Below are 16,649 nucleotides of genomic sequence, written 5' to 3'. Positions count from 1 at the left end.
AAGACAGACTAACTTGGCAGTCTCCTTCAGGACTCCCTTTCCATCCTAGAGGAGATTACAGACCCAGTCCTGCAATTTTTCCACATACCAAATTCTCATTCAGTGAATTCCTATTGAGCTTTTTATATAAAGAGAAACTGAATGACCAAACAAGAAACTGATCAACATAATCTGGCATCACAACACGAGAGTAGGGAATCTAACAGATGCTTTTTTCTGAAAAATGATGAAATATTACTGTGTCTATGTACTAAAGGATCATCTTTATAATGATACTTTTAATGAGAAAAGTTGTATGTTAAAATTGTTTTTAAAAAAAAAAAATCTACCTACAAGTAGATACCAGTACTTAATGCAACTGGGGAAATAACTATGTAGCACTTAGTTTTCTTTTAATTAAACCTTATATTATCATCAAATTATGGGTTTAAAAGATCTCCAAAATGTAATGAAATAAACGTTACACAGATGTTCACCAAAAACAAGAATGTTTTTACTTCATAGCAACCAAATAGGTCAAACCACTTCCTTTTTCAGACAAATCTCAAAGGACCACAAAACAAATGGTTTTCTAGTGGATTTTATATGTCTATCCCTGCTAAGAGGAAACAGTGCTGTCCAAAAAATTTGCTTTCCCATGAAATTGTTGGATTCTTTTTAAAATTAAAATCACTTTGCCAGATATTTGCTTGAAAACTATACATACATGTTAAAAATAAAGTTACTTTAATATTGCATGATTTTTAATGAAGATGCACACAAGTCAAATAACTACTTCGTATGAAGAGACTACAAAGTGAAGCACTCAAACCCAGGAATGCCCAAGTAAAGTTGTGTGGACTACCTTATTCTCTGCTCCCAGGCACCTTTAATTACATGATCACATACGATATATTCCTGCCTCAATCAGAGCACAGTACAGATGTGCTCAGGGAATGAGTCAGTTCTTAAATAGTTATTCTTATCCAGAAGGTTCAGCATGTGCCTATGTACCTTATTAACTACACATGCACTCACACCCTTTACTAAGGCCAATGTTTCACCAAGATGTATACTTAAATATCTTGCTGAATTCTAGAACTAAAAGGAGAAAAGGATCATACCAGGGATGTTTCATTTGCTGTACACCATCCACTTTTTGAAATTAATTAACCCAGGGAAACCTTGCCTCATTCAATCACCACAGTCCACTGTCTCATTCATTGTCCATCCTGATGCACATGTTGCATGAGAAGAAATACTATGTGATCACATAATCAACGACTATACCTTGAAAGAATGCACTCAAGGAGGCACTGCACAAAAAGATACAATATAAACTCTTCAGAGCAAGGATTAAGTATAAAACAAGAGAGAACAAAGAGATTAGGGTTGCCAGTTTTGGTAGGACGTATTCATGGAGGTTTCCTCACATGACATAATCTTTAATTAAAGATTAATCTTTAATTCCTGGAGACTCCAGGACAACCCTGGATGGTTGGCAACCCTAAAAGAGACAGACAGGAGAGTACAAGGAAACTAGACAACAGGGGTCAGCATGACAGGCAGCACACTAACAGCCTAGCTGTTGTTTTGGGTGTGTTTGGTTTGGTTTTGTTTTGTTTTGGGGGGGGGGAGGGAGCACCAAAGAAAAGGAGAGATTTAAGGAGAGTTTTAAAGGAGAATAAAGTGTTAGTGCGAGGATGTTCATGGGGTGTGTGTATGAAAATTTAACCAAGTGAGCAATGGAACGTGGCACTAAGGGCAAATCAGAGCAGGAGTTGAAATCTCAACAAAGGATGAGAGATGATAGGTAGGCTATGAAGGGCCCTGGAAGTGAAGACAAGGGGCTTATGTTTGATGAGATAGAAAAGAGGGAGCTCATGGAGGGATGCAAAGAGACGGATGACACAGTCAAAGCAACAGGTTAGGAGAATGATTTCTGAATGGATGTCACTGAGGCAAGTTTGCATTTGTCAAGGCCAGAAAGAAGAAGTTGCAGTAACTGAGACAAGAAGATGAGAGCCTTAACATGAGTTTTAGCTGCGCAGACAGACCGAAAAGTACCTTAGAGAGGATATGCAGAAAGCACCAGCAAGATTTAGACATAGCCTAGATGTGAGGACCCACAGAGAGGTCTGAGTCGAAAATGACACCCAAGATACAGGCCTCAGCGACAGGCAGGATGGTGCCGTTGTCCACAATGAATGCGAAAGGAGCTAGTTAGGAAGGCTTGTGGGAAGGTGGGGCGGGGGGCGTTGGTGATGAAAGGGAGATGGAGCAACAGATGGAGAGGTAAGTTGGGGGGGGCATGGATGGGATTTTTTTAAAGATGGGACAAGCTAAAGAATGCTTATGTTGTATGGGGAAAGAGCAAGAGGAGAGTGACAGGTTAAGAGAAATGGAAGGGATGAGAATAGACATGAGAAAGATCGGGAGATGGGATGGGGTTATTGAGGCAAGTGGAGAGTTTAGAGCAGTGGTTTTCAAAGTTTTTTTCTGGGGACCAAGCTGAAGAAAATTATTGATGCCTGCAACCCAATGGAGCTGGGGATGAGGGGTTTGGGAGAGGCTCAGAGCTGGGGCACAGGGATGAGGGCTGTGGGGTGGGGCTAGGAATGAGGGGTTTGGGGTGCAGGAAGGGTTTCCAGGTTTGCGGGGGCTCAGGGCTGGGGCAGGAGATTGGGGCGTGGGGTTGGGGTGCAGACTTACCTCCGGTGGCTTCTGGTCAGCAGTGCAGCTGGGGTGCAGAGGCAGGCTTCCCGCCTGTCCTGGCACCATGGACCGCGCTGCACCTGAAGCAGCAGGTCCAGCTCCTAGGCAGAGGCACGCAAACGGATCTGCCTGGCTCTTGCCCACAGGCACCATCCCCACCCCCACCCCCAGCTCCCATTGGCCGAGTGTGGAACCAATGCTTGGGGTAGAGTGCAGTGCGGTGTCAGAGCAGATAGGCACTAGCCTACCTTAGCTGGGCAGCACCACCGACAGGACTTTTAATGTCCTAGTCGGTGGTGCTGACCAGAGCGACCCAGTGCATTACATGCCGAGACTGACTCGAACTTTGAAAAACACTGGTTTAGAGGACAGCAAACTTCTGCATGTGAGAGGGAAGAAGGAAAGAGTTGTGGGAGGGGGAAGAAAAGGCAAGCTGAGGGAAGAGGAAAGTCACATTTTGTCAATATTCTCCAGTGTAAAAAACGGCAAGATTCTATGCAGAGATGGAAGCAGAGGCACAAAGAGGGAGGGTTTGAGTAGTTCATCTTGTGGGTGAACTAGAGCATATATTCTACAAAGACATCCAATCTTGCTTTAAAAAGGGTAGATCCTCAGTTAGTGTAGTCATAGCTCCATTGACTAAGTGATGGAGAATTTACCACACTCCTTGGTAAGTTGTTCCAGTTAATTGCCCTAGCCTCTTAAAAATTGCCCCTTACTTCTAGTTTGAATTCTTCTAGCCGCTGGATATTGTTATATATTTGTCTGAGAGATTAAAGACCTTTTTAGTATTATCTTCTCCCTGTGTAGGTACCTATAAACCATGTTCAAATTGTCTCTTAACTTTCTCTTTGACAACGTAAATAATCTGTATTCCTTAAGTCTCTCGTTGTAAGATCTGCTTGCCAGACATCAAATCATTCTTATTGGTCTTTTCTGAACCTGTTAAAAAAATTTCAATATCCTTTTAAAAAGTGTTGACACCTGGCCTGGACACAGTATTCCAGTAGTGATCTTACCAATGCCATATGCAGAGGCAATATCTTCCTATTCCAATTTTATATTCTTCAGTTTGTACATCCAAGGATCACATTAGCCATAGCATTGCAATGGAAGCCCACATTCAGTTGGTTATCTACCATTATCCCCTGTCACTGCTTTGCACTATATAATCCCCTGTTCTCTATGTATAACCTTATACTTGTCTATATTAATACATATTGTTTCATTGCATCATGACATCCAAAGAACTATGTGTAAGGGACTATTCATTATTTACCACCTCATGAAGTTTTGCAATCTCTGCAAATTTTATCAGCAATTATTTCATGTTTTCTTCTGATGATTGAAAGGAAACATTCAATAGCACTGGGCCAAGAACAAATCCTTAAGATTTCCCCATTAGATTTAAAAATATAAATGATTAATGGGAATCATTTATCACTTAGCTAGTTTTTAATCCATTTAATGTGTCATGCTGATTTCCCATAGAACTATTTTTTAATCCAAATATCATATAATATATTAGAATTCTATAAGGTATTTGACATGACCAGTTATCTTTTGCAACCAAACTTGTAATTACATCAAAGAGCAAGGCCTATTTATCATGAAACCATCCTGACTGATATTAATTATATTTCTGTCCATTAGTACTTTACTGATTCGGATTCATATCAGCTGCTCCATTATTTTGCCTGCGATCAATGTCCAGCTAACCAGTCTAAACCAAGGTCATCCCATGTACCCTTTTTAATTATTGACAGAACCCAGGCTCTCTCTATTTGGAATTTCCCCAGGTTTTTGTTTTTTAATTAACATCAATCCTCAGAGAGCTTCTTGACCAACTCTTTAAAACTACAGGTGCAAGTTATCCAGACCTGGTGCTCTGAAATTAGACATATGCAAATAGATGCTGGTTAACATACTTTTTCGTTACTGTTGGAATTTAAGCATATCATATTATATGAATACAGCATATAGTTATGGTTCCAAACACAGAAAATAAATGTTTGTGTATAATATATGATGTAGTGAATTTCCAGTTCACATGGATTTTTCAGTGCATATTCTCCCTTCCACAGGCTTTTACAGAGAAATGGAAAATATGGGACACAGAAAGGTTGACTTGAGCCTAAGAATACTTATTTTTAACTCCTACCATACTTAAATTACTTTTTTTGAAAACCAGTTTTAATTCTTTTACGTTTTTCTCAGGGCACTTTTGCCTTTATTATTAAATTTATCCATTTGTAGGTTAAAGGATGATAACTCTGCTTTTCCATTTAGACAGAGTGAAAGCAGACTTAATACATTTGCTTCATCAGTAAGCTGTTCTTCTGTGGCCTATGTGAAACGTGCTGGTGGTTTCAGTCTAGCTCCTCTGGGCAGGTGCCTACACCACAGCAACCAACACCACACTTGGCATTCTCGTTGGCAGTTCCAGCAGAGAGGTCAAGGATTGAAAGAACCTGAATACTGAATTACTCTTTCATGCAAAGAAATGCCTCAGAGTTCAGGACTGAAGTACACAGTTTAGGGAACAGTATGGAGAAGTTTACATTGCACTGCTTGTGCTGTAGCTGTTTGGGAAGGATGGAGGGATTTGGATCTCTGTGAATTTAGCACCTTATAGAAAGTTAACTTTTACTTTGTTTAAAAACCAATGACCCCCCCCCCCCCCCCCAAAAAAGCTACTAATTAAAAAAAGAGTAAGTGACTGATCTTGCAGTCCTTTCATAAGCAGAATTCCTCATGACCTGAATGGGAGAGAATATGCAACAACTAATCAAATTCAAGAAAACGAATGTAACAGAATTAGAACTGATCCTAATACAAAATAACAGGAGCCATATTCTGCCATAAATTTTTATGCAGAATGATCCGATCTAAGAATTTTAAGGCCTGGAAATTATCTCAAAAGAAACTTCATTATTTATCACTATACAAGCATAACACCTGCTACCAAATGCAAGGACCTCAGATACCCAAATGAAATACTATAACATACTAACTGCAGCAAGAGATGTTTCAGTCTAATAAAGTCATAAAAGACATCATTTCAAGCTGGGGAAGGAAGGGGAATCAACATGTTTTCCTGAATGAAGTACAAAGAGCCCTGTAATTAGAACACAACAGACAGCTGAAATAAAACACTAATTAATTTGGATCATATCTTACTCCTATTCCATGCACAGAGCCCCTTTGAAATCAACGGGAATTTTGTGTGATAATAGATGGTATGACATGGGCCTTTATGCCCACATTTATACTACCGGGAAGGGGTGGGGGGGGGGAAGAGTTTAAACTAGTAGGGAGCATGTCCTACATTTGACAGCTTCACTATCAAATTTTCTTTTTCTTTTTTAATGATAATGTATAGCGGTTTTCATCCACACCTCAAAAGATTTTACTAAAAGAGGTGTATATAATTTTTCCCATTTACAGATGAGGAACTGGAGGCACAAAGAGGTGAACTCAAGCTTACACATCAGGTTAATGACAGAGCTGATAACAGAACTCAGGTCTCCTTAATCCCAGTCCAATGCCCTAGCCACTGATTCACACTGTCAAATTCATTTATTTTTATGAATTGAACACCTCTTTATGTGGGTCTTTCAGCGACAGGCAAGAGAAAACTATTTTTAACCTACTAAAAATGGCATTTTAAAAGCTCAGAAATCAGCATAGAGTCTCAGGGCAGGTGTAGCTGAAACTGCTGTTAATTCATTTTAAAACTGACTAGATTTCAAGTTGACACTTAACTCTGTATATATAATTTCTTGTCATGATATGGTCAATTTTCTTACCACTTGTCATTCCAAAATCTAGTTAGTTTAAAATAATGTTAAACTAATCCTACTCTACCAATGGAAGTTTTGAACAAGAAAGGAAACCAGGATTAGGCTTTTTCTTATGAAAATAAGTGTAATAATCACAAAAGGCTAATGTAAAAGTTCATATACGCTTAATGTAGAGACGGGGCAGTTTCAGTTATTTGGATCTGTAATATTATAACGCTGACTAAGGACACTTGTAAACTATACAATAATTTGACCACCCTGAATAGTACATTTTTTATTAAATGAGATATGACAAATAATCCGAGAATAATAATAGAAGTGACTTTTTCAGTAATAAGTAGATCCATTTTGAGGGTCCAATCTTTGCAAGGTGCCAAGTACTTCAAATCCAATGTACCTCAATGAGAACTGAAGGTGCTCAGAACCTCAAAGTAGGCTCTCTGCACCTTGCAGAACTGGACCTTAAGCCTGAAGAAACCAATTTTTCCACATACTCTGCAGTGTGAAAGTTAAATTTTTTTGATGATTCAAGCTCATACAAGTGAAAAATATCTATATTAGATGGATTGAATGTCAATAAACAAGCATATTAAAGTATCCTTCATATACATGAAAATTCAGTGATATACTGTTGACATACCCTTGATGTAATATCAAGTTGTTTTAAAACATTAAATCTTTAATTTACTATTTTTCTGCTGTTTACTAGTGTTTTCCCATTACTATTAGTAGTAGTAAAACCACTTTTTTCCCCTTTTCTTCTTTTTAAAGAAAAGTCGTATCTTATTGACAAAACAGCTGAGGGAAATAGTTGCTGAGAAATATTGATGTTTGCAGATGGACTGTTTGTAGGATATTTTTCTGTGATGTTACTGATGCATCATGGCATTTTTTCCACTTGTCAAAACAAATACCACACCCACTTTATTTCAGTGTTCTTCCCTTACTATTTTAAGAGCTAGCAATCACATTACAACTACTAATCTTACCACTCATTACTTGACATATTTATAATGAAACAAATCTATTCATCCATACACAATTACTGTTTATTTTATTTGGAAGACATCTTGATTAACAACCTCGTCCTGAAAAACTACCTTTGATATGGGACAACAGTTAGTCAGCATCCTTATTAGTGATAGCATTGAGAATTGGCTAGTCAGACAAAAAGCTTCACACAGACAATGCATTTCAGATAAAACAGAGAAAGCCCTCGAGCAAATCTGTTTGGGGTCTATTAGCTCATGTAGTTGTACAAATTAATCCCTGAAAGATCACAATTGTACTAAAAGATGGTGAAAGAAGCACGTCCTGATTTTCTAAGATGTGGATTTGGAAACATTTACATTACTACCTATGGAAATTGTTTACCTTGTGTAAACTGGATGAACAACTCAGTGATTATCATTGCACCTACATTAAAATTACACACAAATGCAGGGCTGTTGCAGAATATAATTAGCCTTTTCACTGTACATTATTTACTGCAAAACACACACACAATTTTTGATAGGAGCAGCAGCTGCATACAGTGTGCAATGATTTCACTGTGTTAAGACACAAGAACAAACAACTGGCTGTCAATATAACACCATGGGGGCAAGTCAACTGTGAGAGCTGGCCAAACATAGATGCACACAGTGAGTTCTACTGTCAGGGTGTTTAAATCGACTTCGCTTTTCCAGCATTCTCACAGACCCTAAGCAAGTGTGCATTCATTTTTCCTCCCTCAGAAATGTTTGACCTTTTGGGGGGTAGGAGAGATTCATAAACTAGGGTGCACAGAGCTCTCTATTGTTGTCATTAGCACATGGAACTTGAGCAAGTCAATCCTAATAGGAGCAATGTCCCTAGACTAGGATCAGCAAAGACTGGCAGTACTTGGACATCCCTGCCAGAAGGATAAGGCCCATTTCTCCTCCAACAACATTCCTCTTTATTCAGGATGTAGAAGCCTGAAAACTATTCACTACTTGTTATTATAGTCACTTCCCTTGGTTTTCCCCCAAGAGACATTAATAAATATGTAAAAAGAAGGTCTGTGGGGGATAGTGTGGGGGCTGAGAGAGATGTGTATGAATGGGATTGTTATGTGGAGGAGGGAAGGAAGAGCAAAGTGGATGTATGGTGGGGAACACAAGTGGGCGAAGGGTGAGAAGGACAATACGGCAGGGTGGAGGGGACCGGGTAAGTGCTCTGCATTAAAGATGATGTGGGGGAGGCACAGTCGGGGATGTGGATGCGGGGAGCAGGGTGGGAGTCATGGGGTATCCCAGGGCGCTCGGCAGGAGTGGTATGTGGTTGCGGGGGAGCAAAGAGATGGGGTGGGGAGCAGGCAGGAAGGTGTGGCCAGTGTTACGAGAAGGGACAGCACGGGTGGGAGGCGATGGCAAGGAGGGCGCAGCGGAGGTGGGCTGTTCGTGCGTGGGAGACGGGATCGGCGTCTCCCTGAGAGCAGGACGCTCCAGACAGGGAGGGAGACACAACACACAGCGCCCAAACGGGGAAAGCCGGGGGCGGGAGGACGTGTCCCCCCAGCTCAAAGCCTCACGCACGAGAGACCAGGTACAGGAGACCGTGTCCCCGCCAACACCCGGCGGCCCAGACCCCCTCTACCGCCTCCCCCAGCCCCGGCGGCTTCCCACACCAACTCCGCCACTTACCGCCGCCGCCGCCCTCCTCGTCCATGTCGGGCGCCGTGAGCAGGACCCTCGGGAGCGGCAGAGGCTGAGCGAGGCCCGGGGGTTTCCCCAGCTCCCGTCCCGTCGCCCCCGTCAGACTCACACACACACACAGCAGCCGCCCCGAGCTCAGCTGCTGCCTCTCCCCAAGCCGCCCGCCCCCTCTCATGTGACCCACAAAGAGTGGGAGGGGGAAGGCGGGCCGGGCCCAGCCCTGGGCTGCCTCATCCCCAACCCTCACTCCGGAGCGGCACAGCGACCGCCCACCCCTCTCTGGGGGCTGGGGAAGGGGCACCCCGCTGGCCTGGGGTCCCTTCCAGTGTCAACAGGGCTCTTGCCCGGGAGGTGTTTTCAATCTCTCTCACACACACTCCCCCCGTGGAAGGGATAAAGCTCCTGCTCTTCCCCTAGCTGCCAAATTTTGTACAGCTCCATGTGAGAGTTTATATGTCGTTACATGTTTTGCAGAGCATTGGTAGATGTAGATTTGTAGCCTAAACTTCAGTTTAAGCTCAATACACCTTGCCCCCCGAAGCAGTGGGGGGGGGGAGGAAGATATGGGGCTGCACAAAATGTGGTGGGTGCTGAAGAGCATCTGGGGAGTAGGTAGGGAATGTCTGGAGGGATGAGTTGAGGCGATTGGGGGGGAGGGCAGTTAACAACAGCTAGAGTTGCCAACCCTCCACTATTGTCCTGGAGTCTCCAGGAATATGTCCAACCAAAATTGGCAACCTTAACAGCAGCTGGATTTGTAGAGGTGTCCAATGGGGAGGGGAGATAAACTGGAGCCTAGTCTAAGGGGAAGCTGAGGACTGTTGTATGTGTGGCTGGGCATAGCTTGGTGATAACTGGGGGAGGGAAGCTAGAGGTTAGCTACGTTTGTTGGGAGGGCTGGGGGGGGCAGCAGGTTGAGATAACTGGGAGCTGTTGGGGGGTGTTTGAGAAGTTGGCGGTAGCTAGGTTTGTGGAAGTGTCCAGGGCGGTACCTGGGTAAATTAAGGAAGGTGGGGGAGAGAGTTGGGGGTGGATGTGAATAGCTTGGGAAGATGGCAGCTGAGAGAAGCCAGGATTTATGGGAGGTGGAGCTAGGTGGATAGAAGAGTCTGGTGGGGAGCGTAGGGCAAATACTGGCACTTTTTGCAGGTGCTTGCCTGCTCTTCTTGGCAGCTCTCTCCTGGTGAAAGGAGGCTGCTTCCCCAGCAAGCATTATGGTCGCTGTGAAGGACAGGTGGAGGCTATTCCTGCAGCTCAGTTGAATGTATGACATCCAATCTGGGCTGCAGGACTCCATGAGGATCACCCCATTTTAACATTTGCAGGATGCCCTGTACAAGTCAGAGAGGTCCACAGTTTCAACATTGAAGGAGGGGCCATATGGGTTTTGGCATCTACAGCGGAGTCCCTTATGTGTTTCAGGGGGCCTCTATTTTGGTAGAGAGGAAGACCCTCTATGGCAGGGGTTCTCAAATGTCATTGCACCGTGACCTTGTTCTGACAACAAAGTTACTATATGACCCCAGGAGGCAGGGGGAGACCGAGTCCCACTGCCTTGGGTGGAGGGAGAGGGGGCTGGAGCCTGAGCCCCACCACCTTGGGTGGGGGTGGAGTTCGGGCTTCAGCTCTGGTTCCCAGCAAGTCTAATGCTGGCCCTGGTAACCCCATTAAAATGGGGTCACAACTCACTTTGGGGTCACAACCCACAGTTTGAGAACTGCTGCTCTATGGGGGTGAATCACACATTTTGATATGTGCCGGAGGCTCACCTTTCTACATTTGCATGGGTCACAGCACCACCAGATAACCCAGGGGTGGGCAAACTTTTTGGCCCGAGGGCCACATCGGGGTTGCAAAACTGTATGGAGGGCCGGGTAAGGAAGGCTATGCCTACCCAAACAGCCTGGCCTCTGCCCCCTCCCACTTCCTGCCCTCTGACTGCCCTCCTCAGAACTCCTGACCCATCCAACCCCCCCCCCCCGCTCCTTGTCCCCTGACTGCTCCCTCCTGCAACCCCCTGACCCCTAACTGCCCCCCCGGGACACCACCCTTTATCCAACCCCCCTGCTCCCTGCCCTCCCCACCCCCCGGGACTCCCATGCCTATCAACCCCCCCTGTTTCCCATCCCCTGATCCCTCCACCCAGAACTTCCACCCCATCCAACCGCTGGCTCCCTGTTCCCTGACTGCCTCCCGGGACCCTCTGCCCCTTATCCAACCGCCGCCCAGAGCAGCAGGAGCTTGCAGCCCCACTGCCCAGAGTGCTGGCGGCATGGTGAGCTGAGGCTGCAGGGGAGGGGGCGGGAGCTAGCCTCCCCGACCAGGAGCTCAGGGGCCAGGCAGGATGGTCCCACGGGCCGTAGTTTGCCCACCTCTGAGATAGCCTATACCTGCCTACAGGCTTTTGACCAGAGACTCAAGCTTTTGTGGGATTTTTCAGGCACTGTCTCCAGAATCTTAGGCCTTTCATAGGTGTCACAGGTGGTAGGACTGCAGCCTCCACCCCCACAAATGTGAATAGAACAGTTCTGGCAGTAGAGGATAGAATATATTCCTCTTTTTAAACAAAAATAATTCATGTAAATTTTTGTATACAAGGAAGAAACTGTAGGGAAAGAGGTCAGCTAAGAGGAAAGGCTCTTTAGTTTCCCATTGTAAGCTGGTATGTGCCGGCTTGCAGCCTATGAAACTGTGTCAGTGGTACTTACCTCATAATACCCTTGTTTATAGGTGGTCATTATAGTCAATTTTGCTTGGAGCTGAGGTTTGGTTCAGGCAACCTCTCTTCACAGGAGCAGTTTTGCTCACTTCAAAATCATATAAATCTCACTAATCCTTTAAAAGAGTCCTCCTATTCTATTTTTTGTAATTACACGTTATTACATTTTTAATAACTTGGCACAAAAATAGTGGGATGATTACACAGTACAACATTATAGCATTTAATTGGAAGGAGATACATCTTTAAAGGGTTGCATTACATAGTGGAATTTTAAGAAGATCTTTAAAACTAGAAAGCAAAAAAGTTTGAATGAAGAAATAAAGTGACTAGAGCTTTGGACATTTTACAAGGTGGGAAAGCTATGACCATTTACACCAGATGAGTGTGACGTTCCCCTGGTGTGATCTGGACTGGGGATCTGCTAGATTACTCCAATCCTTGACTCTGAGAGCCAGCCTTACCCTGCTCTGCTGTGAGAACCCCTACTCCTGAGCTGTTCACACACAGCCTCTGGCATGTAAGCTGCTCCTTGGATTGTGCAACCGAATGACACCAGCCCATCTCTCTGGTCCCAGACATAATCCTAGGAACCTCCATCTTGCAGTGTCTAGTTATGCCCGCTGGATGCTGCAAGCTTATATGAGTTTTTCAATTTAACAAAGAAATTGATATGTACCAGGCTTATTATCCCAAGGGGAGTCTCTGACACGCTTCAAACCAAATGCACTGCTTCAGGTAGAATTTATTTATTTATTAACTACAAAGATAGATTTTAAGTGGTTATAAGTCAAAGCACAACAAGTCGGATTTGGTCAAATGAAACAAAAGCAAAACACATTCTAGACTGATCTTAACATTTCCAGTGCCCTTACAAACTGAGATGCTTCTCACCACAGCTGGCTGGTTTCCCTCCAGCCAGGCTCTCCCCTCTGATCAGCGCTTCAGTCGCTTGGTGGTGATGGCTGTAGATGGAGGTGGAAGAGAGAAGAAGAGCATGGCAAACATCTCTCCCTTTTATCGTGTCCTTTCTTCCCTCTTGGCTTTGCCCCCTCCCTTCAAAGTCAGGTGAGCATTACCTCATCGCAGTCCCAAACTGACCAAAGGAAGGGGGGTGACTCACTTGAGAGTCCAACAGATCCTTTGTTGTTGCCTAGGCCAGTGTACTTTGTTCCTGTAAGGCTGGGCTGGGTTTGTCCCATACATGCCCTGATGAGGTGTAACTGCCCCTCTGCTCTGGGAGAGTTTTTGTCTGGGCTTGTTTAGTCACGAGGACACATTTTCAGCCTCATAACTATATACATGAAATTACAACCTATGACAGTGCATCATGAGCCTTCCGAAGACACCCAACATGACAAACTTTGCATGGGATAGATACCACACAATCATTTTATAAGGATGAATATGGGGTGCAGGGTGTTCCCATGATGTTCAGAACATCACAATGAGGAACTGGCCTTTGGAGTCTAATGCTCAGATTGTTCAACTTGTATTTCAATGTATTCAAGTACACAGATTTTAGGCTTTTATTTTTATCTCTAATGTAGTATTGCTTTAGATAACATTTATTTCCTTACTGCTTGTGTTTGGCAAACTATTTTCCCCTTTCATGCTGTTTCAGTTAACCTTAAAGTTAATACTGTATACTTTTTTTGCTGCAAGGGAAACTCCAGTGCACAATAATAAGATATTCTAATCACTGCCTCTAACTACCAAGAAAAGTAAGACACAGTACAGTCCTCCTCCCATTAATTCAATGGCAAAACTCCCATTGCCTTCAAAGGGAACAGGATTGTGCCCAAAAAGAAAACAAGGTGTCTTATATTAATAACAAAAAAAAGCAACAATTGTATGATACAAAGTACAATTGAAAGAATTGGTATTCCCCTTAGGAAGCATTCAGATACCACAGTAATAGGATATTTTATAAAAACTTCTATAGATGGTGCTGAAAAATCAGACAGTTTCAGAGTTGTATGGTAAATGAAATAATTTTTTAAAAAATCATATTTTATTGTAATGTTATTAATTTACACCAACTGTTACATTAACCACAGCAATAGAACTGACCCAACAGTTGGAAACTATCTGCCTTTCAATACTTTCTCATGGGAAAGCTGTTCCTTTTAGACCGATCATACAGTGCACCATCAATAAGGGCTCCTGCTAGGAAGGACCCTTAAAAGTTATAATCTCTGCTTTCAGGTTGTTGTTTCACTGAGTATGGTATTGAAACAATGGTAGCTGTTTCTAGAAACTTTTAAACTTTTCATATACATCTATCTTACTGTAAATATATTTATCCAAGGGCCTAGTTCTGCAGATACCCTATGCACAGAACTCCCTTTGACTTCAATGAAAGTTCTGCATGTCAAGCGCTGACAGGATCAGGCCCTTTAATCTTTATACACTAACAGTCAATTATGTCAGTAGTTTTTAAGATCAAACCCTTTTACCTCTGTCCTTCAGTTTCTTTATCTGTAAAATGGGGTTAATAATAATGCCTTGCTGTGGTGCTGCCTCATTCAGCAGTGAGAATTAGTTAATTACAGTATCTATACAGCTTTGAAAATGTAAAGGATTAAGTTCAGAGTATTTTATTTTTGTTGATAATAATAATAATGTTAAATTATCATCAATTGTTTAATAATCTGCATCTTCTATAGGCAAAAGAGCAGATCCCTCAACTTCTTCAACCTGAAACTCCATAACTTCCAAGAGCTGCCATGTTTGGGTCCGTAATTTTCAAGGCACTCTATTTTCCTTTACATAATGATGCAGTTTTCAATCCACACCTTTCTAGAGGCTGCCTTTAAAATATATATATATATATATATATATATATATATATATTCTTCCTTGTGATCCTTCTCCCATCAAGTCATGTCTCAGTTTCTATCACACAGCTATGTTTTTAGATTCAGAAGTTTCATATTTGATGCTCTTCAGAACCTGTCATTCCAGATAAATAATTTTCTAATAGGTCTTTTATTCTGTTCTTTATCTTTGGGAGAGAATAGGACATCCTCCAAGAACTTTGAGGTTAGCAGAGATAGTCCCATTAATTGTGACAATGATGGTATTTGCTGAGTTTTGAGGCAGTCCAGTTTCTCATTTATTGTAATTTTTAGGCATTTTTGTTTTTTCATTCTTCCCTCTCTTTTGGTTAAGAATTTCCATTAAGCAGTAATTTATCTCAGATTTTCCAGCGTAATGGGCCAGGAGCTCCTTTGGTTTGATGCCCACCTCTGTTCAGAGGGTCAGGACGAGACATATGCACCACTTAAGTCCCACAGTCAAGATGGGGCTATGGCTTAAGCCTTTAGTTAGCCCTCTGTTTAGGCTGCATTTTAACCCCAAAAAAACCCCTCTGCTATTTTGGAAGTTTACCCTTCATCCCTTTTTTATTGTGGGACATTAAAAAGATTACCTACCTACTAGAGAAAATGAGAGGACAACACAGAATATCAAGAAAACAGTAAGAGATGGAATGAAAAGAACGGGTTTTTTTTTGTTTTTGTTTTTTTTTAAATCAAGTGTTGCTTCCTTCTCACTGTTTAACAAGTTCTGTCTAGCACATTGGTAATTCTTTCTACAAGCATAACAAAACCAAGCAAGATTAATCTTACTTTGATAAGTTTCCATTTTATGCTGTTAGATTTTTGTAAATAGTACAATTTGAGTCAAAAGTGTTAGCTATAGAAATGTGCATTAAAATGGACAGTAATGGGAAATTATATGATCTTTATTCTAAAAGCATTGAGAATACTCAGAATTGTATTTTTCTAGGCAGAAATGAACAAAATACTTCTCACTATACCATCAGACTTCAGTATCAGAAGAAGGGACTTGGACTACTATTTCTTATCTTTAATCACTGTGAGAGCAAAACCTTATTCAAGGGGGTAGTCCTCTCTTACACAAGTAAATCCATTGCATCTCTATTCACATGACATGTCAGTCACTCATTTGCAGGATCAGGTTCTATGTACTAACTCCACTGAACCCAATGTAAGTTTTATCATTAACTTGAGGGGGACCAATACATCCCACTGAATATATATGTTCCACATCTTCAGTAAACTGGAATTATTTGATTTTAAATTATTTTTGTATTTCAGTTACTCACATGATTTAATAACAGTCATGCAAACACTTCATGGTCTCATATGTTATTCTTGTTATTGCTAAAAATAAGAAAAATAGTTTTATTTCAACTCACCAGTTGTGTTAAAGGACCCCTCTATATAAGGTCTATATAAACAAGGAACTTAATTAATTTTTATTATTTATTTATTTATTTATTTTAAGTAGCCCTGCATGCTAGATTCCAGACAGGAAAGTCTTAGCCCATCATTATCTGTCGCTTTCTTATTTCTTCATCAGTACTTGAACTATACACTCCTACAGTCACTTCCTCCGTCTGGCTTATTTACTGGCATTCTTATGCTGTAAATATGCATCATACTTAATCTAAATTGTAAAAACATATTTACAGAATTTCATGTTTGCTGGTTGTCTTGGTAATTTCAGATGTGCTTGCATCTTTCATTTAGTCAATATAGCAAAGTAAAAGAACTGTATGGAAAATCTGAAGTAAACACAATAGCTCAGGTTTAAGAAATCAAACATCTTTTAAGTGCTGTTTTTGCTTGTCATGTAGTGTATGCATAAGAAGCTGTTTAATTTAAAATAGTAAAACATATCTCTTGACCTTTGAGAAGATAAAAATTCTGTCAAGCAATTAAAAAA

At 41.9% G+C, this 16,649-nt stretch overlaps 1 protein-coding gene across 2 annotated transcripts in view; it reads right to left on the bottom strand.

Annotated features, from left to right (window-relative positions):
• CYTH3 (cytohesin 3) overlaps positions 1-9,322 on the bottom strand; it is a 94,831-nt gene extending 85,509 nt beyond the window's left edge. For both annotated transcript variants that reach the window (XR_008446443.1, XM_054041629.1), the window contains exon 1: positions 9,164-9,322. Coding sequence is in view for 1 of the 2 variants with exons in the window: in XM_054041629.1 (XP_053897604.1) it covers positions 9,164-9,188 (25 nt within the window). In the remaining variant the exon portion in view is untranslated. The remainder of the gene's footprint in view (positions 1-9,163) is intronic.
• Positions 9,323-16,649: the final 7,327 nt, after the last annotated feature.

This window comes from Malaclemys terrapin, chromosome 10, assembly GCF_027887155.1.
Source record: "Malaclemys terrapin pileata isolate rMalTer1 chromosome 10, rMalTer1.hap1, whole genome shotgun sequence".
NCBI classification, from domain to species: domain Eukaryota; kingdom Metazoa; phylum Chordata; order Testudines; family Emydidae; genus Malaclemys; species Malaclemys terrapin.
This window is presented reverse-complemented; position numbering and strand designations above follow the sequence as displayed.